Source organism: Clinocottus analis, unplaced genomic scaffold, assembly GCF_023055335.1.
Source record: "Clinocottus analis isolate CAN_PGR_092001 unplaced genomic scaffold, fCliAna1.0.p SCAF_26, whole genome shotgun sequence".
NCBI classification, from domain to species: Eukaryota; Metazoa; Chordata; class Actinopteri; order Perciformes; family Cottidae; genus Clinocottus; species Clinocottus analis.
Window position 1 is genome coordinate 4,819,226 of NW_027175998.1, and position 23,581 is coordinate 4,842,806.

Here is a 23,581-nt window from a genome sequence, read left to right on the forward strand (position 1 = left end):
AGTTTTGGTAATGTACACACAGTCTGAGAGCCATAAGGTTCCGTAGTTTGGGACAGAGAACGGCTAGTATCTCCAAAACTAGGGAACTCTAGATCGATAAAGATCAGATAAGAGAATACATGTATGTATTTTACATTTCAGGTTGTACTGTCCCTTTAAGATATATCGCTATAGCGCGCCGCACGCGACTAAAGCAGTTTAACGCGGTTTCATCGAGCTAGCAGCTTCCACTTACTCCAACTATAGCTAAACGGCTAACTTTGAACCGCTTATTTCATTTGTATTTATATGTTGTTTTAAAGCACATGTTTAGAGGATGTCTTGACCGGGCCATGTCTAAAGCCCGAAGAGGACTCACAACAGAATGGTTGTGAGACGTGTAGTGGCTCTGAGGATGAACTAAGCGGCTAACAATTAGCTAAGTTACGTCTTCGTCATCGTAATGGCGTCCAAGGAGGAGCCCGCCGCTCAAGCATAACGGTGAACATCAGCATCGCGGAAGACGCGCCCACTCAACAGCAGCTGGTATGGGAAGTTCAAGTCGACTAAATATACGTGAAAATAAACGTCAAACGTCTCGGGGAGGCGGACCACGAAGACCGGCAACCTGCTGAACTCACAGCGGAAGGACTCCGCCCAGGTGAGCCAGTGTTTGGGTTGGTTGGAGCCCGCCGCGGCATTTTAATGATTGCGGTTTCTGTGAGGAAGTTGTGAGTTGTAGCTTAATTTATTATCGTGGTAATGTCTCTTTCATGTACAGGTAGCCACTCACCTGACTTTCATGTGGCTACCTGTACGTAGGCCTGCTGCATTTTGGTGACACATTGGAAGCATAAATTAATTCATTTTATTGCACTGTATTTATAATATAAATACATATATATATATATATATATATATATATATATATATATATATATGAATATAAATATAAAATATAAATTTTATATTATACCAATATCTTGATATATGTGTGTATAGTAAATGTCATACGTGCCGTCTTAAAGGCATGCATCACAGTAAAGTGACGTCATATTCTGAACATACTTGGCTGTTCTAGCTGTTCTATTACATGCCTTTTGACCACGTGGTCACTGTATCCAAATACCTCAATGTGTGCATGTTTTGTAAAAGCACTAATGGTCAACTAAATATGGTTGCAATATTGATATTGAGGATATGATTTGATCAAATCGCCAAATCCCCTGGGCTATCATATGCATATGACAGAGTTTCCTCGCTGTCCTGCAACTCTGGATCTCCATGCAACTATTTCTCAGTGGTCAGTAACATTTAGCCTGCTGTGAGTGAGTGTGTGTGTGAGCTGGTGGTGCTCTCTACCATCACCACGATTAGCCAACAAGTTATACTAAAATCTACTGCGTCAGACAGTTTTTCTATATTTTTTTTTATGTATTCATGTACATAGAGTTTAGGATTTACATTTTGCAGGTGGCCAGAAACACAAATGGACGCTGATGTTACTGTGTCTGCTGCAGAGACGCTGGTCAAGAATAATGGCCTGTTTCACAGATTAAGGAACAACAGCCATTAAACCGTCATATGCTCCAGTAAGAAAAAGGAGGCATGTGATTTTATGGCACCGTTTATGCCTCACATTATCCATCAGTGTTTTAAATACATTCTCCCAGTCACAAACAGGCAGCTCATATCATTTCTGCTAAATGCCTCAACAGGCTGTGTGTTCTAAATAATATCAATGAGCTGCTATTAAAGTACAAGGGGGAATAGAAAGGTGAGTGTGGTCCATATGGTCTGGCCTTCTGCTCAGAGCTGTTTGAATTTGCTTCATGCAATGTAAGGTAATGACATTTGAACAGGTTTATTGCTGCTTATACATTACAGGGCAGTTTACATCAGACGGTCGATAACTGTTAATGTGTCAGCATGTGTGTGCGTGTGTTTAGTGGGGTAGTTAGTGAAGTTTAATGTATGCTCACTGCTGGCAGCAGGTTCTCCCGTCACATGCTGTGAGATAGCTACCTGATGACCCTCCTCAGTGGCGTCATAACCTGGAAGAGTTGTCTCTATTACTGTCACCATAAAGCGGTTGGGAACGCAGTTAAATGCAACATGTGACCATGCTTCATATCGGTTTTCTCTGTGTTAGGCAGTTTTAATGTCCGTCTGTGGGCACTCCTGTAAAGGTGAAGTCAAGATTAGCTGTGAGTCACACTCGTGGCACTTAAAACCTATACGAGTATATTCAGAATAATTTATTACTACACAGAAAATATGCTAACCCCCCTCAGGTTTTGTGTTACAGATCGATTAAGTGCTTTCCTGATCGATAATAGGATACAGTCTCTTAGAAATAGATGCGCTAACTAGAACCGAATAGGTTTCTTTGGCTTTTCCTCAAAGGGGAAACACTGTTTTGGTTTTCTGGTTGAACCTTTTTATATTGGTTCCTCCTGAAACCCTTTCCTGGGGTTGTATTTAGAACAATGGTTATACCATATGTGAACGGTTCCACCAGAACCCCCAGAGGTTCTACAGAGAACCCTTCTATGGCGTAACGGTTACAAAACCTTTCCACCTTTGAAGAATGCTAACAAGAACCCACTCGACAAACGCTCATACGATTTAGTTGATTAGTTGATTTGGTAACACTTTAATAATAATTGCACGCTATAAAGCATTAGTTAAGTATGAGGAAACACTTAATTCATCATTTATAAAGCGTTGCTCCACACTATAAATGATGGATTCACCATTTGTAAATGAAGCATTATATAATGCTTCATTTTGTGCAGTTATTATAAAGTGTTACAGAGCCATAGGAGCATTCTCTACTCCACTGCTGCTTCTCATGTGACCAAATATTATTGAGACCACCAAAAATAATTGGTAACACTTTATATTAAATGCAGGCTATGAAGCATTATATAATACTGTATTTACAAATGGTGAATCCGTCATTTAGAAGATGTAAAACAATGCGTTATGAATGATGAATTAAGTGTTTACTTATACTTAACTGATGCTTCGTAGCGTGCAGTTATTATAAAGTGTTACTGTTTATTTTATCCACATCCAGAGATGTGCTCACAAGTTTCTTGATAATAAGTAATTCAACATAAAGGCATAAAAAATGACTCATCGATTAAAGAAATCTTAATCGACTAAAACCAAAACGACAGAGTCGTCTACTAACCGGCCATAAGGGGCATCCATCCGGCTACCCTTTTTATCTTCCAGGTTTCTAGAACAGCAGAACCCACAACAATCATGGTTTAGAAACACAGATTTTGGCTCGTGTGTGGCTGGACTGTGGGTGTTTGATTTTAACACCCATGCTTTCAAAAAGTGTTGAGAAGCCGTCATTAGCTCTTCCAAGTTTATAACCAAGCAATGTAAAAAAAGCGAGAGAAAAGGGAGTCGGCATTATAATACAGTAATTTGTTTAAAAGTCTATCGTGTAAGTGTGCGTGAGAAACAATGAGGTGAATGTAGTCTTTTGTTTAAACGCCTTCCATAGTTTATTGAGAACATTGTCTTTAACAGTGAGAGAGCAGTGTGATTAACAGGAGAAATACTACTTAGTAAACTCTGCCCTCTTGTGGAGAACATGTATTCTGCAGCTGTAAGAAGTGGTCTTCCTACATTACAGTGACAGTGCACACATCCTCACACATTCTACATTACTTTTAACATTGTAGTTTGCATAATCAAGTAATTATAGGCTTCACCAACCAGTGTGTAAAAGGCCTTGCTTGGTCAGCAAATGTGACCTTTGCCATCCTTGCATCTATATGAACCATATTGTCAAGCGGTGGATGATGGGAAACCCACGTGGAAAAGTGCTTGTTAACACCGAGCTCTTTATGAGAAAGTCAAACGCTCTTTCTCTCCTCACATTGTGGGCCAGTCGGCCCTCAGCAGCCGGTGTGTGATCAGGTCATGGCTGACGGAGCACAGTGAAGTCTAATGGTGTTGTGATGGGACGTCAAGGGAGGGGCTGAGGATATGCCTGTGGGAATAAACGGACAGGAGACGGCTTGTTTACACGGAGAACATAAACTCATTATTGCTTTACAGCCGACGGTATCGGTGACAGCTCGTTGACTCAGCGGTCTTCCTGAAGCTGTGAGCATGAGACTCAAAACAGTTTGAGTTTAGTTAAAGTTCATCCCCGACATCAAGTCAGCTGTTTCTACCGTCGCTGGTTAAAAAGGAGCCACTCGAAAAATCCATCTGCTCGTTGGTTGTGGCATATAATTGCCGTCACAGTTGCAGGATTTTTACCGTCGACAATGTGACTTATGAAAATCCAGAGATATTGCAGCTTTCTCCACCACCGTCGTTAAAACATCAAAAGGGGAAATATCTTCTGGAAGAATGATTTCATGCTTCATGTCGCGCAGAGACTTTTTATAAAACCTGTAAATAAATAAAGGTGAATGAAATAACCCAAATTCATAGCAAAATATAAACTACATGCATGGAATCAGGTCAGTTTGAACCCCGAGGATCAAGTGCCCTCTTTTGATGTTTTTTTATTTATTTTTATGGCCACACTAACCTTGAAACTGAAATCCTCTCAGTCTGGCGGCCATCCACGACCTGGAGTTTTAAGCTTGGTGTGATGTCTGGTCTGGTGTGGGAATTGCGACACCTTCTTTGCGTTAAAACACAGGTGAGAACTGGCAGCGACATATATAAAAGACTCCCTCCACCTCACTGACCAAAGCACTGACAGCAAGGTTACCTTTTGGAACCTTGGACCGCACCAGCAGACAAAGATTGTTTTAATAACATTTTCGCTGTAACTTTTTTTTTTGTCGTTTCCTCAGTTTTGAAAAAACAATCTCATCGACTGCGTTTTGAGAATCGTCCCTCTTTGTGTCAAAAAATGGCTCGCCCTATCATCTTTGTTTTTTTGTCAAGTTGGACAGCTGTTGCTTTTACGTTCCCTCACAATACTTTTGACAACATTATGAAGCGGTCGAGAGTGGATTTTGAATCATCTGGCAGCGGACCGGATGAACCTGTCCGGGGAATAGTGAAGATTGTGCAACTGGACCCTCGTGCCCTGACCCAGTCAGGCGTATTCAGAGGAGGACTCGCGTCCAGGAGAGCACCCTCCCTCAGCTCCAGAATGTCCTTCCCTGCTTTCTTGTCACACGGGCGTCCAGGTCCGGCTATGGCCCCTAAGGTCCCCAAAGCCCCATCGAGTCCTCTTCACCTCCTGCACCCTAAAAGCCCCGCTGGAATGGATCTGAAGAAGAGGCAAGGCCTGCAGATGTGGCAGAGAGCCTTAAATAAAGGAGACAAGATGAGCGCGTCCTTGCCAATCAACCTGAAGGACACTAAACAGGCGTGCACTGCAGTACCTTTCACTCAGGTAAGACAGTTTCATTTCCCTTCTCTGTTAAATAGTTGTCGGTGCAACACATGGCCAAAAGCATTAAAATGAGCAATTCTTTACATTCAAATAGTAGAAAGCGATGCAAAGTGTTTATTTTTCAGTGGCAATAATCTGTCTGCTCACTCGTAAAGCTGATGATGGCGCTGGCGGAGGATTAGCCAGGATGGTGATGAGTTGCATAAACACGGAGTGTTGATTTTTACACCCTCAGAGGTAAATTAACTTTGACAATATTGCCCAATGTCGCCCCTCTCTGTTCCCCCCCTTCCCAGCGTGTGACGGCAGACGCATGCGACGCAGTGACGGTGCACAACAAGCTGTGTTTCGGCCAGTGCAGCTCCCTGTTCGTCCCGTCCGAGGGGGAGTTTGCCGGGTCCGGGGCCCCCCGCCACCGGGCCCCTTGCTCCCGCTGCGCCCCGTCCAGAGCTCACACCGTGGCCGTGCCCCTGCGCTGCGGAGCCAAGGTCCAGGTGAAGCGGGTGATGCTGGTGGAGGAGTGCAAGTGCGAGACGAGCCGAGAGGAAAAGAGCGCCGAGGCTGCGGCATCCGCACGCCTGTAACCGGGGTGCAGCTTAAAGATATTTTCATGCGGACTTGACGTCGTTAATCTCAACGTTATGGACTTTGTTTTTCAAAAGTGATGTGATAATTATTGAGACACTTGTTCATTTGTTTTAGAGTCTGAATGTGTTATTCAGAGTAAAATATTCTGGTGGTTTGTTCCACCACTGATTGCTGCTGACAAACTGACCTATATTATGGTCATGCAATTTTCTGTTGCGACTGACTGAGCTGTCCACACTGGACTCGTGCTGCTGTAAAAAAAAATGTGTTTCAATGGATCTAAACTGAAATATTGTGATCTGTAATTTTGTCATTAAAACTTCGTATTTTGTCCACATTCCCCTTTTGCCTCTGCGTCGCTAATTAGTTTCCTGACAACACTGGTTGGAATTACAAGTGCAATTTAGTTTGCATGCAAAGCTCAAGTAAAAACATGAAGACCATTTGTTTTGTTTTTTTTCCACCCACTCTCGCATTCAAGCGCTGGAGTGTCGGCTCCTATATTTTATTAAAAAGCCGCGTTCCACCGACTTTTAGCACGTAGCACTTACATCTGAAAGCACCAAACTAGAGAGCAAATGAGCTATTGAGCGCTGGTACTTAGCAGTAAGCAAACATAATTGTTTCAGCATGGACCCCTGAATTATGTATAGGAACCACCTATTCTCATGCCCAATCTCTTTTCAGTGTAGTTGTGGGAATTCGAACAACATTCACCACAGATGCACTTGAGCGAGTGGGTATGTGTGATTATGTGCGTATGTGCTTTTTTTTTTTTTTTTTTTTCTTTAGTTAGGACCCATAAAACCTATTATTCATTTATACCCTGGCACCTGGGCCTGGTAAAGTGAACTCATCCCACACATCCCTACATACATTCCCAGAGGAGCATAAAGAAGGGGGCTCTTTACGACGTCTTGGCATGCTGTCAAAACGACTGTTTAGATGGCCATTTGCATTCACGTGGGCTTTCTGAAAAAGTGAAAGCGTTCATTTCACTACGGGGGTGCATTGAGTCCCTTGGATTCTATTAGCATGTGATTAACATCTCGGGTTGATGGCTATATTTTTCAAGATTGATGGGACAAATATTTGCCCAGGTCTTAACTATGAGGAATTAGGGGCCACTTTAATCAGGCACTATATATATATATTTTTTTTGTTTTTCCAGAATGTGCAGGCGGAGGAGAGGTTGGGAGGCTCATATATCCGTGTTGACAGTGCAACTCCAAATCCTCATAGTGAGAAAGGTCATTTGTATAATGCCAGAATTTGAGTAACTTACAACTATAACCAAACTCATCCATCTCTTGTGTTTTTACAATGATGCACATTTATCTGTAATAATTCACTGCGCTGTTGTGAGCGTGCGTTAGATGATGCTGCTAAAGAGAGATTTATGATCTCTGTTCTTTCCAAACTCTGCACACTCTTCTTCCAATCTTTTGTCTTGAAAAAAAATATATATAAAGGGCAAAGCGATGAGAAGCGAAGGATGGAGGGTGGAAGGGGGGTGGGGGGGTTGTTGATTGAACAAACAAGGTGCACAAGAGAGTGCACCACTTAGCGAGACAGATGTCAGCCCCCTTTGCATTGTGGGATCCGGCGAAGCACTCCTGCGTCATTAAGGATGGCCTGGTTCCCATGGCGAGGGGAAAGGAAGGAGCGAAAGAAGGAGGGCCCGCTGCCAAGTTCAGCGCCTCGGGGATCAGATCAGCGTCACGGGGTGCTAAGTGGCCTAGTTAGCGCTTTAAAACGCACAATGAGCTGCCTGCTCTTTCTCTCTGTGCAGGCCTTTTAACTGTCAGACATGGAAATGGTTGGGAGGTGATGGAGAAGAGGTGTGTGCTGGGGGGCTCAGACGATATTGGTTCAATCAAGGTGTATCAAGGCTGAATTATAGATGGGCGGATACGAGGCAAGTGCAAATTTAACCTTGAAAATTTTAAAAAAATGCCTTGGTCGGCAGAGCAGGTTAACTACCCGCGCGAGGCGTGGTTCTGTGTGCGTTCTGGTAATTGGCTCGGTTAGACCCGGGTGGATCTGTTTCAATGCTGCACACCTCTCGTGTCCTTCTGTATCTAAAGCCGCGGCCATGAAGACCAAACAGTGCTAAGCTAACTAGCTGGCTGAACATTGCTGGAAAAGGGCCGGTCCACCAGATGTTCCCCTCCCCCTTGTGCCGCTTGGGGCTCCGCTGGAGCTAAACCGTCATGGTAGATTGAACCGGGCCCGGACCGCGGATCAGGCTCCCGGATCTGGCGTCGGCAAGTGACAGCGAGACAGGGGTCCATCATGTAAAGGAGGAGAAGGAGGAGAAATGTGACGACCCGTTCAGTCACAGACCAGACCAGATTGTTCTCACCTACATCCCAGCAGTGCGGGTTTTAGTGCTGCAGGTGTCGGGCCCTAGGTGTGAGGGTCCCTCCCTGCTGATACGCGCTCACTCTGTGGTGTTAGTCCGGACCAGCTGGTCAGAGTTGGCTCTGCAGGAGATGGTGGCCCCCGGGCTAAGCCTGCCAGCCTACTGCCATTCTGCACGGCTGCCAGCCCGCCTGCCAGGCTGTCTGCTGGGTGCAGGGGAGGACAGAGAAAGGTGTAGCCTGCGAATCTGTTTGTCATTGGATCAAATCCGACAGAGGTTTTCAGTGTCTGGTACCACCGTCTCAAAAGTCGGGTTCCCATATGATCAGCGAAGAGGATGATTTAGCTCGCTGTCGTCGTTCCTCCTGTTCAATACAGAGCATAAAGAGATCCCTGCTTCATGCAGTCGGTATCAGTGCTGAGAGACAAAACCCACAGTCCTTGTTTGGTCAGCTCAGGCTGAGTTAGACAAATCTTTGCTCTTTTTGCTGTGAGACGTTGAATGTGGCCGGCGTTGGTGCCGAGTGTCTGGTTGGAGCTGTCTGGTAATGGCGTTGGCATGGCTGAGAGTCTGCTCCCCAGCGGGAGTTATGGATTCAAGGTTTGTTTTAGTTTAGTTTCTTTTTGTTCTTTCTCATTTTCACAATGTTTAAGGTTTTGATTCAGCTGATGTTTTATCTGTGTAAGCATTTGTGGCATCAGACTGAAGAGGAAAAGGAGCATTTAGCTATGCCTGGTACGATATTTAAATAAATAAATATAATAAATGAAGTCGGGTTCTTTTACCACTACAGTCTTTAAAGAGGCATGTTTGTGAACTGCTTCAATGTACATCCAAAATATATAACTTTCTCCCTGTTCCTTTTTTCTAATATCCGTCTCGCGCGTCTTTCGTCTGCTCGTTGAGGAAGTGCTGGACGGACGTCCGACCCTCTGACCCCTCCGCCTGCAGAATCATGTTTGTGTGTTTGTTTGTCTCGGCGTGGCAGCGCCGAGCGCCGAGCTGTCCGTCAACGCTCGGCTGGAGTGCGATGATGATGATGGCAGTGTCGCTGTGGCAGGTGCGGTCCTGCGTGCCGTGCAGGTGATGTCTCTCATGCTCACTTAGCTAATGACTCCAATTAAAGTAATTAAGAGCTGGCACGGTGAAACCTGCCCACCAGCCTGCTGCCAACCCATCCATTCCCCTTCACCGGAACACGCCGGCGCCCGGCGCCTCGTACCACTACATGCCATCGCCTCTCCTCCTCCGCCTTCCCTTAGCGTTTCTCTTGTGGGCAACTCGCCCTCTCCTCGCCGTCCCGTGCACCTCTCCTCTTCGCCGAGGCCTTCTAAAAGAAACATGAAGCCTAAAATCGGCTAAGCGCTCCACTTCAGAAGCACTTAAGAGACCCTCAGCTCAACTTATTGTCGCAGGGACGGCTACGGAAGGGAGAGAGCGGAGGTCGGGTCCTGCAGGGGAAAAGAGGGCCGTTTTGAGAGGGAGAGGGGATGCGAGCCAGGTCCTAACGAGGGGAGAGATAATTGTTTTGTTTTGTTAGGGGCCCTTCTTCAGCGTGGAGGGAGTTGAAATGACACACCACACATGGTTTTTTAGATGGAGTGGGCAAAGGGACGGGGTGAGGGAGGAGGGGGGAGGGATGCATGCTTGATGCAAGAGCGGGGAAAGCTTGGAGGAGGGGGTCTGCGGTCATGCGAACGCAGGACTCCAAAAAAAGCTGCAACCGCATTGGAATCTGCTCGGTGTGTTTTTTTTTCTTCTTTTTCTCCTTTTGTTTTTTTTTGTTTTTTAACGTTGACAGATTCACGAGCTCCCACGAAAGTTTGATTGTGATCGCGCACTTTGTTGTCTCCCACTCGCAGAACCTTGAAAAAATGTTCAATGTCAAAACACGCATTCATCACGGAGAAGTTGAAAATCGCACTCCAACAAATTCCACCAGTGGGAAATAAATCGCAGCGGGCCAAGCTGGAGACACAACTTTGGCTACCAGGCCCGGTCAGATTTATCAAAATTTATGAAACGGCAAACATATGAATCTCTGGTGTCTTGGTGTTCTTTCAACACTTGGATTCGCGGGCCGATAGTCGACGTGCCTGGATTTTGTAGTTGGCGTGGCGGTGCGAACACTTTTCCAGCATTTCATCCCATTTTCTGTGAGCGAAAAAACTGACTTGACTGAGTGATCCTTAGGTTTACTTAGTTTTTTCCCTCATGTGTCCGTCCACCGCAGCCGTTTTTAGCTCAACATTTGAGCCGACGCTCAAATGTTGAATGTTGAAAATCTCAAATTCAAATTAAATATGCGTAAAACAAACCATTGAACCTTTGTGCAGAGCACGTTGCGTTTAGCTCCCTGTCCCTCGCGTAGTGACACAGGGAGAAAGCATCGCTGGTGACATTCAAAAAAGCCGACGCCTCGTGAAAAACCAACCATCATCAAAACTGCAGCTGAGCACACTTTGGTAATCTGGCGACCGACGGCATCAAGCAAATTATCCTGGTGGACTGTCTCTACGAGCCAGGCCCGGCAAATCACCTCCAGAAGCCTGTCACCACTTCCATGAAGATAAATGGTATCATTACACAGTCTCCCATCATGCATTAGCTGATCTGGACTCCGCTTTCTGCTCAGAAGTGGGAATGGCCGCGGACAACACTGCAGTTACTCAGATGACGCTGACAGAATGTTGTGGAAAAGTAATTCTGCCGCGGGACGCTGTGGCGGACATAAAACAACAAACAAACAGTTTGTTAATTTCCTCATCTTGAATTATGGTCATGAAGTCCGTTCTGTCTGCTAATAGGATCAATACCAATACAGACATGATTTTAACCCAACACATTCTGCCAGTGTCATAGATATCTGTCCACAAACAGTCATCCTCACAGTGGGCACAGGAGGAAGAGGAGCATGCCAGTGTGTGTGTGTGTGTGTGTGTGTGTGTGTGTGTGAGAGAGAGGAAGAGTGATTGAGAGAGAGACGGGCAGACACACAGGGTGTGTGTGTGTGTAGGGGTGGGGGGGGGCGCCCAGTGTTCAAGCGAGATAGGCCAAGTGAGAAAGCGAGCGAGTGTGCGCATGTTTGGGTTCGTGTGGAGGGGTACAGAGGAGGGGTGCAGGTGGCATGGAGCTGGCGCCGGCCTGGCCCACTGTCCCCTGGCAGTGCCAGGCTCCATCTGTCATCAGCAGGAACATCTGCAGCCCAAGGTGCCCTTGTCACCCAGCGTTAGAGTAACGAGTTTGGCGTTTCCATTAGTCCGGGGCCCTCGCCCGGGCCCCCCCCCCCTCCAAGCCGGCCCCCGCTCTCGCCAGAACCGTGGCATTTTAGGCGTGCGCTCGCCCGCGTGTAAGGGTGCGCGTCTCGATATGAGGCGGGGAGAGAACGAGCCGAGCCGAGCTGAGCTGAGCTGAGCTGGATTTTGTTGTGTGTGAGTGTGTGTGTGTGAGTGTGTGTGTTTGTCGGAGGGGACAGCGCCAAAGCCAAAACAACATGGCAGTGCAGAGCGTTGACCCAGCTGGGCTGAGCCGGCATGTCGAGTCATGTCCCTTCCCGATGTGAGCGTGCCCAGTGCGCTCGCACCGCTGCCAGACCCAATCTCTGGTCCCCTTCGCCTCTCTCTCTCCCCTCTCTCTCCCTCAATTCTCCCTCTCTCATCTCCCTGTCTCCCATCCGTCTGCCCCGCTCTTATCTGCCCTCTCTCCCTTACCTCTGCGTGGCCCTTGTAGTTTCCTCCCCCTGTACGTGGACTCCTCTCACACCCTGAGTCTCTGCTAACATTCTGCCTCTGAGCGCTGCTCACATTTTTATCTTCCTTGTCCCTAAAAAACAGATGGTACTTCTTTCCTGGCTCCCTCTTTTCATCCCTCTCTCTGAGCTCCCCCTCCCTCCCTCCCTCCCTCCCCTCTTGTCCTGTGTTTCTTTCCATCCAGCCGGCGTATCACTGATCCTAACTGGCAGTCCACCTGTTTATTCTGTCTGCAATTTAAAAAAAAACAACAAAACCTGAATCATTTCTTCTCTCTCAAGGGCAATACCATGATTGTATTATTACTCTAATTCTCGTTATTCCTTTTCTGCATGACATTTTGTTAAGACTAAACGAGGCTTACAGTTACCAGCTCCCCTTGCAGAAAGATGGCTGCTGTTTGTGTTTGCACCACATGGTGGCTCTAACGAGCAGCAATCTGTATTAACATTAATGAACCCAGCTTTGGCTGCAATTGTGTCAATTACCACACAGAATGCTAATCGGACAAACATGAGCACATCAGAATGAGATAAGATTGATTATTCTCCCCTTTTTTTCTTCTTCTTCCTGTGTTGGGTATCACATGTCGGCGTGCATCATAAATCAGCGCCGACGCCGGCGTTCAGCCTAAAGGTCTGAGGGAAATTAGACGCCGCTTAATAAAAGCCACACATCCAGGCAAGTTGGATTTACTGACACAAGAACTTTATACGCTTGCACGCCTAAACACTGCGTGAACACTACGTGAACACTTTATGTACAATATTCACCCCCCAAAAAAGTCTCACTTAAAGCTGCAGCTTTGTTCGTTGGCCTTTAAGTGCTGTCACTTCCTGTGAGAGAGCAGAGGGTTTCAAGTTATAGTTAAGATTTCTTTTGCTCCCTTTCTTCCCTCTTGGCCTGTCCTACAAAGGTTTCTCATCTCCCCTATCAGCACTTAAAAAGTGTGCGTAGACGGAGTGAACGAGGTAGCAAAGGAGAGATAAAGAAAAGGGAAGCGACAACTGCTAATCAATAAGATTTCTCCAACCTCATTTTTTCTCTCTCTCTCTTTCGCTCTCTCTCTCTCTCTCTCTCTCTCTCTCTCTCTCTCTCTCTCCCCCCCCGAGGCCCGCGGCATTCAAGACGAGCCAAGACGAGCTTGGCATTGTCGAGCACGCCTTAAAAAGAAACACCTGCGAGGTGGAAGACTTTAAAAAAACAGCAGAAAAAAAAAGAAGGAAAAAAAAAATCCTGCTTTTCGCAGCTCTTAAAAATGTTGGCAAATGTTCCATGGGTTTTCTGGGAACAAAACAGTAAAAAGAAAGAGCTCCCATGCAAGTGAAGACAAAAGGGGATGGTTTTCCATAGAGATGGAGGTGTCATTACACTTGAGACGGTTGCCAGATTTGGACTTATCTTATCCCCCCCTCCCCTCTCTCCCATCCCCCTCCCCCTCCCCGTATCTATACCATCTCGGTTCGTCATCGGAGACGGAGCCGCGTGGCAAACAAATAATGAATGGTAATATTTAGCTGTTGACAAAATATGTATGTTGCTGTAGTGGGAGACGGGAACGGGGGAATGTGCAGGGAGACAAAGATGGAGAAAGCCGGAGAGGGGAGAGAGGAAGCTGGAAAAGGGGGAGAGGGGGGAGGGAAGGGAGGGCAGGGGGAGGAGGTGGGGGGGGGCTAAAGCAGATGGCACTCTTGGCATCCACCTCTCTCTTAAATCTGTTTCTGCTGTTTTTCTCATGTGCACGAGGCTTTAACCCTGTGGTAACCTGTGTCCCGGCCTGACCCTGAACCGAACTGCTGTAACAAGCCTGCGTGTGTGTCTGTGTGTGTGTGTGTGTGTGTGTGTGTGTCTACGTACACACCCAGGTCTTCTCTAATGGGCACCGTATGGGAGTCAGCATCAGCATTAGTCCCACACGTCCACCTGCACGGCGTCCGGCTACCTGTGCATGCGTCTGCTTCTTCTTCTCCTCTGTTCATCCAACAGCTGTAGTCACTTTGCAGAACAACTTTTATGTGAGTTTATACAATGCAGTGCATTTGCATGAACTGATATAAATAAATCCAGACACATGTATGAAATCGAACTGTTTAATATATATATATTTATACCACTGACAGGTTATTATTTTGCTTTTTAGGCCATTCGAATCATTTAAAATGTTGTTTCTGTTAGTATTCTAGTAAAGTATCATAATACTTTATAACCCCGTTGGTGGAAAGTACCTAAGTACATTTACTCAAGTACTGAGCGTAAGTACAATACTACTGCTGCTTTTCAGAGGCTAATATTGTACTTTTTGTACTTCTTATTTAACATCTATAGTTCCTATACTTTTACAATTAGAATTGTACACAAAATCAGTTCATAAAACACAGCGCATTAGATTAAACTACTTTATGAATGAATTTGGTTCCATCTCAACAATCATATTTGCACATTAATAGATCAATAATAGTGAATGGATAATATGGTGGGTTGTTCTTTTGGCACAAGGATTATAATCAGGTACATTTTCTAGTTTTGTACTTGGTGGTATTTCTACTTGTCTGAATACTTCTTCCACCTCTGGTCCTCTTGATGTTTCACGCTCTCCACTTTGTTCCATTGGTTGGTTTGGAGCTCCATATTGTCAGCGCTCTTCCATCCGTCCGTTCGCAGCTGCTGCAGATCAGAGAAACGTCTTTTATTATCTCCGCCGCGAGTCGAGAGATCCGCCTGCAAGGCCAGGAAATATTTTTAGTGGTGTTTTTTTTTTTTCCTCTTCATATTTTTTTATTTTTACAACAGATCCTGAGAAGCAACAATAAAGCGCTGCAGCCTGGTGACTGATGGAGGGAATACTGTGCCACGGTTCACACACCTGGGACGTGCACTGTGTATTTAGGCCACATCCGCCTCTCACTGAGTAGAAACATTCATGCCGCTGACTCCCGTGCATGCTCCCATAGACGGACTATAGATTTCACTGAATGCACATCACTTATATGTGGGGTGCCGCGGTGCTGTGAGCTCATTTGCATAATCTCCTATTTAAAGAGGGATGTGCTGGAAGCCGGTGGGGGGTTGATGGTAAGGGCCGGGGTAGGGAGTTGAGAAAGGGGAGGGGGTGGGGGGTGGAGGGGTGTACAAAGTGCCCATTGTGCAGTCCCAGGATAGAGAAAATGCCCTGTAGGGTCTGATTCGTGTGTGTGTGTGAATGTTTATCTCTGTGTGTGGGAGCCACACCTGTCAGGAGAGCCGGAGGGAAGCAATGAGACCACTATAATGAGTGTGTACATGTCTATATATATATATATAAGTGTGTGTGTGTGTGTGAGAAGCACACAGTCGAATGGATTTCATCACGACATTAAATCGGTGGGCCACGTCAATCTTTTATGTCCTAATTGTTTCCCTTTTATTAACTTGGCTTGTTATTATCAAACACACGCACACACACACACACACACACACACACACACACACACACACACATGCACGGTCACACATACCCCCACTCACTTCCACCCACACTCGGCAGTAACCACACTCTCCCTCACGCCAAATCATAATCTACCCAAGACGCAGCGGGCCGATAGGATCAGACTGGAGGAATAATGGTAAAATCAGATTCTTTGGGAGGGGGGGGGGGCTTTTTCGAAAGAAAAAAAGAGCCCAGAAGTGCTGAAATAGCTGGTGGCTGTGTCTCTCTAATGGTAGAACGTAATGCTGGGCAATCTGCTTAATATCCCCGCCGCACTCATTAGATTAGTGAACATTAAGAAGATTGGAAGATTTGCACTCTATTGTTTTACACGGCGGCGTCGCAGGAGCACGGAGGCGACGCGGCAAACGGCGGCGGGAACGACCTCCTGTCGTTCCCGCCGGGCGCGATGAGCCGGTGTCGTCTCTGGTGAGGAGGCCGGGCGAGGACGGCGGGACAGGTGATCAGAGATGTGGTTGAGAACTCAAAGAAACACCCACCGTTCACACACACAAAAGAGAGAAAGAGAAACATTTCCAAACCCCCTCAACGTCAGAAAGATCATTGTTCGATTATATTCTTTTCTTCATCAGCATGGGAAACAGTAGCGGCCCCGAGTCGTCCCCCTATTAATCACTAATTCCTCGGCCGCTTTGGCTCGGGGCGCGGCAGAAAGCCGTGTGTGACCACCACCAGTAAAAGCAGCGCCGCGCTGGGATTCAGGAACGGTATCGGAGCTCAAAGTCCTAATTCCACACTGGGAATTCTGCCACCAGTAACATAATAAGTCCACTTTGGCTGTGAGGGAGAGAGAAAGAGAGAAAGGTTTCTTTTCCTCTTTTTTTTTTTGTTGTTGCTCTGGAGTCTTGGCTCCTTCGGTTGTAAAGTTCCTCAGGCGAGCGTAAACAGATCAACAGAAAAACAGCTATTTTATTTTGCAGGCTCCCAGCAGTTGTAGGGGCTCAAAAGAATAACTATTAAACTCATGTTCTGGGACCCAGGGTGGGATTTTAATTTTATTTCTTTTTTTCTCTGGTGGGAGAAGGCGAGTTATATGACCTGAGCTCTGCCGGGTGTTTTCCTCTGCCGGGGTGAAAGCTGAACACAGATTAGTGTTGCACGCTGACGCCGCTATTGCAGAACCTGTCAGAGGCTTATTTCCCAAAGCCTTTCTCGCTCCTCCGTTTCTTTCCTCTCGTCGGCCCGATCGGCGCTCGCATCTCACCCACGGACCGGAATTTGTCTCATTTTCGGGAAAGTTGGAAAACGAAACCTGCGTTTTGTTTTCGGAACATTATTATGGATGAGCTCATTTTGTACCGACTCCTTAATGTGAAGCTGCGTTTGCAGAGACGGACTTCTGCGAAAGCCAAAGATGGTACAAAAGGGTGGCGAGATGACATGAATAAAAAAATCAAGGCGCATTACTTTTAGCATCATGTTTCAAAAACTGATTTACTTTGTTTCTCCACTGTGTGGAAAATAAAGTTCTACATTTTAGGTTTTTGCTTTTGTACCATAATCAGATTTTTTTTCTCCTCAGAAATTCAATTAATTTGTTGTCGTTTTTTCCAAACTTAAATTACAAACAGACTTTATTGCACACTATTCGCCCACAATGCAATGCACAAAGGAAATGGAGGAGTTCCTCAGCTCGAAAGAAAATAATAGAATAAATTGCGGACGTGTTGAAACCGCCCCGAGAAAGATCGTGGAAAACAAACGACTACTAAATCTTTTTCATGTTTCTTTGTGACGTTTTAATGGCAGGGACTTCCCAAAGTTTGCAGTTGGATTCACATCTGGTGTCCCGTGCATTGTACAACTTCCTGTTAGTATTTAATGAAAAAGTACGGATTGATTTTGTGTTCATAACGTGATGAAACTGTAAGTATGAAAGGCATGCTGTATGGGTTGTGTGTATGTCGCATGGCTGTGGACGGTGCGTTCAGGGTCCTGTGAATGATGACATGTCTCAACATTAGTAACATCATGTTGAAGCCACTAGAGGCCACTAGAGGCCCTGTCCATGGGGTGGCACTCATGTATGTATGAGAGCATGAACTCAATAAGGCTGTCTTCAGTAAGTGTTTCATTTTCCAAAATCGTTTGCAATAATATTTCATTTTTTATGTCATGATGTGATGGTTGTTTTTCACATTTTGCTGGCTGACGATGAGACGCTACAGGCAAAAACATTGTTTTTCCTGCACTGGTCGCTTCCAAAACATGACTTATTTCAGTCTAGTGGAAAGAAAACAGCCAAAATACACATTTAGCTGTTTATTTGACGACTTTGTCTATTTTCTTGTCTGTAGATTCCTCCTAAATTTACCAAACGACGCCATTATATAATACCCTATTTGCATATTTAAACATAACATTTCAGAAAACGTACAATAAATACAATCAGTTATTGTCTTAAGGTAAGTGATCGACTGGGGAAATGTCCCGGTGTCTGTTACTCTTTTCACCCAGAGTGTCAACAAAAATGTCCTTTCATAATCCATATCTTTCAGGCCGTTTTCTCTGGTTTCTTCCAGCCTCTGAGCCAGAGATCTCCTCTTCAGGAGCTCCTCCATGCACCAAACTTCCCAGTTTTTACTGAGGTTGTGATGTCATGGCCACATGGCCGAGTTACAAATGTGACTCATAGATTTCGTCATGAAACTTAAACTTAGATTCGCGCAATTATTTTTCTTCTATTTTCTTATCTTCTGATGATGTCTATTTAAATATGCAAATGAGGCATTGTCTTACTAAACGTGCTAATTTCCACACATTTCCAGAAATGAAATTTGAACATTGGATGAAGACAGTTTCAAAATTATTGTTCAATTCTGTCAACATATCAGATTTTTCCAGAGGGAATTTTTAGATTTCTCTTTGCATCACATTAATCACAAAATACTGCAGAACTGTCTCCCCTTATTGAATCAAAGAATGGACCAAAGCAGTATTTTTTCCACTTTAATGGCTGGGGAGTAAGATAAATATTTGCGTAGCTGTTTTATGTTCTGCCGTTAAATCAAATCGTGAATCAAATCCAAACTTTCTTCAATGGAGCGATGCAGATCAGAGACTCGCTGCAGTCATTCACGTCCCATCAGCAGCGGCTCCATCGCTCCACTGTGAGCAACCACACCTCTCCAGGTTAAAGGAACCACTTGACGGTCACGGAGAGATTCATAGTTGTCATAAATTACCTTTAAACAAAACACACACTCTCATTATTATTACCAGCAAGAGCGCTGTGGCTCTGACCTTTCACGTCCTTCACATCGGTTGTGTGTACCGCTGATTGGGAATTTCAGGTTACACACACGCTCACAAACAAAAACTTTGGATGTGGATGCACAAAATAAATGCACACACACACACACAAACATTAGCAGGGACAAAGAAAGATGCCAGTATGAAAACATTAACCATCAGTGGGGAACCGGAGCCAATTTTAAAGTTAGCACTTGGATTTTGAGACTCTCTTGGGTAAGTTTAACCAAAACAAACACAGAATGTACTGTGCAGAAAATGCACGTGTGCTGTTTGCTCTCGGTTCTTTTGTTGTTGAAGTTTATTAATCAATAATGTGCCGCGGCCAGAAACACGGCATACTCTGTCTTTATTTAATGTTGCACACACATACAGTGAGAAAAGAGAAAAGACAGCCGGGCGCTGTGTGTCGGCGTCTGAGTGCCGCTGGACGTCGAGGGCGGAGACGAGTCGCCGCGCAAAGTTCAACTCTGTCGCTGTCCCTGGTTTCCTACCAGCGTCTAAGCATTTAGCCGAGGTTGGCACAAGATGTCCATCGTGCACACACACGCACACACACACACACACACACACTTTTGTACAATCGTATGCTTTATAAGGTGCCCACCGATGTCATGGCAACCCCATATCCTCAGCAAGAGGGAAGATGCCCCGTGCCAAAAAAATGCCATGGTAACTTTTTTTTTTTTTTTTTTTTTTTTTGAAAGCCACGTTGCCCAGAAACCTTTGAAGCTTATTAAGTGAAACCAGTAGGGAGACAAATGGACATGGAGAGAGAGAGAGAGAGAGAGAGAGAGAGAGAGAGAGAGAGAGAGAGAGAGTGAGTGAGAGAGAGAGGGAGAGATATGGGAGTGCGTCCTGTTCCAGGGCCAAAGTGGCTCTTTGTTTTAGGGAAGGGAACATTGTGAACCTGCAGTGAGGCGCAGCTATAGCTTGCGTTTTGAGCCTTCACTTCATTTTTTTCCACTTTAAGTTAATTCTGATATGATTGCAGCTGCAAAGATTAATCAATTTCGTTGTCAAATTTAATTGATTGACCATTTTGATAATCAATGATTCTGTTTTTGCTTTTATTTTATTCTCTGATTCAGCTGGTTCACAGTAATCGGGCGCCTCGGAGATCGCCGGTCGGCATTTTGTGCCGCCTTCTGACATTTTCTCGACCAAAACGACGAATAGATCGATGGAGAAACTAATAAGCGATGGGTAGCTGCAGCCCGAGCTGCGACGCTGTACTGAGTTGTGTTATTAGCAAAGGTTGTCGTCCACGTGGAGCTCACACGCTCTCACCTCCTTAAAAAGGCTGCAGCAACATAACTAGCACTCATGCTACCTAGCTTGTTTGGTAACATGTGGCCAATGGGCAATATTTGACAATGTTATGAGCCGTGTGTGTGTGTGTGTGTGTGTGTGTGTGTGTGTTCTCCTACGTTTGCCTTTTAAATTTGAGTATTTTTGTGTGCGATTGCCTTTTTACTCATGATTATTAACATGGATGCAAAGTGTGTGCATGTGTGCGTGTCTCTGTCTCTCTGTGCATGGATGTGTTTATGTGTGTGTGTGTATGCGCACGTGCCCTCGCTGTGTAATTAAATCAGTCCATTTCTCCTTGAGTTAGCTCGCGGCGCCAGCGGTGCTGCCCAGTGAGACGGTGTCGGGGTCTGCCAGTTTCATTAGTCCTGATGGATGACCTCATGACAGCATTACACTCACCTACACTTCAAAAAGAGCACACACACCGACTTTGGACGAGTGGAAAAGCGAATGTGTGCGCTTGTGTACGCATGCCAGCGGGGACAACAGCGGGAGTATTTCATTTCATGCCCTTGTGCCCCGAAACTACTACATGTGTACGTGTGTGTGTGTGTGTGTGTGTGTGTGTGTGTGTGTGTGTGTGTGTGTGTTTCTGTGTTGTAACCATGCACACATGTGAACAGCCAGCAATTACTGCTTCATGTTTTTAATCATATGTGTGAGTGTGTGTGAGTACAGTGTGCAAGCAAAGCACCATTGTGAGCTGGGTGTTGTCTCTGTGTGTGTGTGTGTGTGTGTGTGTTAGTACCGCTTTGCGCATGTCCGCATGCACTGTGTACACTGTGCACCGGGGGCAGGGCTCGTCGCTTAGTTGGGATTTTTTGGTGGCGATTTCCATATTGCCTGGGGTCATGTGGGCACGGTGCCCACTCCTGGTGCTGTGGGTGCCCGCTGAGGCGTGGGGAGATTAAAGCGGGCGCACGGTGCCACAAAGGGGCCTGTCTAGTGCTTTTTAATTCCCCTAAATTAGGGCACGGTGCCAAGGCAGCTCCCTGCTATGGCAAACACTCCATAACTGGCACCATAACTACTGCTCAGCAAGACACAGAGAGAGAGAGAGAGAGAGAGAGAGAGGGAGAGAGGGAGAGAGAGAGAGAGAGAGAGACGCTAAACACTGGGAGAAAACATTCCCTCACTCACTCTTTTTCACACACTTGCTTGCATACTTGTAATTAGCGAGCCTTTGCTGGTCTGCAGAGGGACTGTCTTGGTAATTTGCTGTCATTCACATCACTCTGGTCCTATTCAGTCAGTTCAGTTGCAGTGATGTCAGAAGCACCAGTGGAATGTGCACGCTGGTGTGTGTTTGTCTGCATGTATTTTTTTTTTCTGTGTGTGTGTGTGTGTGTGTAAATCTGCACACCCCGAGGGCAGTGGCACGCCACTAAAGAAACAGTAGGTGGACGCTGGGTCTGTATTCGTGTGTGTTTCTCCACATGTGTGTGTGTGTGTGTGTGCGTTCATGCCCTCGGGGTAGTGGCGTGCTGCTAAAGGGCCAGTGCGCGGACACTGGGGTGTGTGTGTATGTCAGGTCTCTGAGGTCCTGTTTCTCTGTCTGCCTCATCCAAATGCACTTTCTGAGGTGCGGCGCTGGCAGCGGGACTTCATCTCAGAGCGCTGCCAGCAGGGCCTGTCTGTTCGTCACCGGATCTCTGATACCTTTTGTATCCCGTGTATATGTTCCCGTGTTTGATCGGGCCGTTTGCGAACGCCACAACGCTTTAGAGGGCCCTGGAAGCCGCTCTCGGTTGATTGATATTGAAGCAGAATGTGGTGGGTTTTTCCTTCTTTGTCTTCTTCATGTTTCCTCCGCATGTGTGACGTTCAGTCCCACGCAAGCATATGAAGTTATGACGCAATGAAACGGGCCCAGAGAATATCGTGTGTGTGCGCGTCTGTTTGCGCGCGTGTGTCTGAATACAAACGGCCGCGTTAATCCCAGTCTCTCCCAGCATCTGGAGCCTTGACACAGTTTAAAGGGCTGGCTGTGTCCGCACAGAGACGGGCCAGTGCTCACACACACACACACACACACACACATACACACACAAACACTCACGCAGCTATCTAGGGCACCAGAAGGCCCGGGCAACGCCAAGGCAGAGGCTGCCCACTTTGGCACCGTGAGGTGGGGCTGCGCTGGCGCTTCGGGGGAGCGAGAGAAATGGCATGGGTGTGTGTGGTAGGTGCTGGGGGAGACGAGGGGAGAGGACTGGGTGGGGGAGAGGTGTGTGTGTGTGTGTGTGTGTGTGTATGTGTGTGTGTGTGTGTGTGTGTGTGTGTGTGTGTGTATGACGGGAGGGGGGCACCTGGCATGTGATAATAACCCTGGGAAAACGCCCATTGCATCTGAAGAGGAAGGTGCAGGGAGGGTGGGGGTAGTCTGTAGTGTGTGCGTGTGTGTGTGTGTGTGTGTGTGTGTGTGTGTTTGGGTGTTGAAGGCACCAACCCCAGTCTTGGAGCGACCCATCCTAGTGTTCTTATGCTAATGTCGTCTCTGTCATAGCCTGGAGGACAGGTGCTACTTTTCATCCACAGCTTGGCACCGCCAAAGAAGAAGAAGAAGAAGAAGAAGAAGAAGAAGAAGAAGAAGACATGCCGTCTTGTTCCTCCCTCTCTTTCTCTCTCTCTCTCTCTCTCTCTCTCTCTCTCTTGTCTGTCCCTAAAATACCTCTCCACCTGCCCACAAAGATCCAATAATAATCCCCCGAAACTTTAGGACACACACAAACACATATGCACACAGGGCAGAGAGACGGGGTACTATCTCCCTCTCTCGATGCCTTCTGCGCCCCCTGCAAACACCCCCCTCCACACACACACACACACACACACACCACACACACACACAACCCCCGTACTATCCCCGCTCCTCTATGTAGCGCCACAGATGCCCATGTTGCCCTGCAACAGCTGTCTCACCATGTGCCCTACCAAGTGTTGCCACCCAATGGAGGGGAGAGGAAGTGGAGGAGGGAGGGAGGGTGCTGGATTTGGATGGGAGGGACGGGGTCATGAATATTAATATTGCTTCTTTTTTTTTCTCATCCTCAAAAAAGAAACAAGGAGCTGTTGTCGTGGACACGGTCATCATGCCACTTGCTTTGTCTTGATCATCACTGTTGATGCACATTTTGTTTTATTGCGTGCTCAGTGTTTCTGTTTCCTCTTCCCCTCAGTCGCTCCGAGTCTGTCCCTCTCATTTGGTTCTGGATTCGGTGGAGGCGATGGCCAGCGCCCATGCCCACAACCCCCCCACACCCACCGCCCGGTCACAGGAAGCCCTGGAAGCAGAGCGCAGAAGGAGGGGACGTCAGACAGAGGGCGCCCTCCCATTGGCGCGGCAGGTTAGCGACACTCTCGTTGACCAATAACCAGGAGAGAGACGCATAGTAACAGCGGGGCATGCAGAGAGGGTATTTTCAAACGCAAACACTGGTCCAACAAGTCAGGTGCCG

The 23,581-nt window shown here is 46.4% G+C and overlaps 2 protein-coding genes across 6 annotated transcripts in view; both read left to right on the forward strand.

Annotated features, from left to right (window-relative positions):
• Positions 1-507: 507 nt before the first annotated feature.
• The window catches only part of nfixa (nuclear factor I/Xa), a 134,706-nt gene continuing 111,632 nt past the window's right edge, over positions 508-23,581 (forward strand). For both annotated transcript variants that reach the window (XM_068592141.1, XM_068592142.1), the window contains exons 1-2: positions 508-640; positions 23,303-23,470. The gene's annotated coding sequence lies outside the window, so the exon portion shown is untranslated. The remainder of the gene's footprint in view (positions 641-23,302; positions 23,471-23,581) is intronic.
• dand5 (DAN domain family, member 5) lies at positions 525-6,226 on the forward strand. 4 transcript variants are annotated; one of them, XM_068592157.1, is made up of 4 exons: positions 530-640; positions 4,569-4,660; positions 4,818-5,368; positions 5,665-6,226. In XM_068592157.1, exons 3-4 carry the CDS (start codon positions 4,877-4,879, stop codon positions 5,950-5,952), a joined length of 780 nt encoding a protein of 259 aa, XP_068448258.1. In that variant the 5' UTR covers positions 530-640; positions 4,569-4,660; positions 4,818-4,876; the 3' UTR covers positions 5,953-6,226. The 4 variants fall into 4 exon arrangements, with proteins under 4 accessions (XP_068448260.1, XP_068448258.1, XP_068448259.1 ...); XM_068592159.1 differs by lacking the exon at positions 4,569-4,660 and having other exon boundaries at positions 525-640; positions 5,160-5,368; XM_068592158.1 differs by lacking the exon at positions 4,569-4,660 and having other exon boundaries at positions 573-640.

Bases quoted from the DNA above. Each gene is read 5' to 3' on its own strand.
- dand5 (XM_068592157.1), top strand. From the start codon at position 4,877: ATGGCTCGCCCTATCATCTTTGTTTTTTTGTCAAGTTGGACAGCTGTT. The intron at 5,369-5,664 runs GTAAGACAGTTT...CCCCCTTCCCAG, and splicing joins CTGCAGTACCTTTCACTCAG to CGTGTGACGGCAGACGCATG.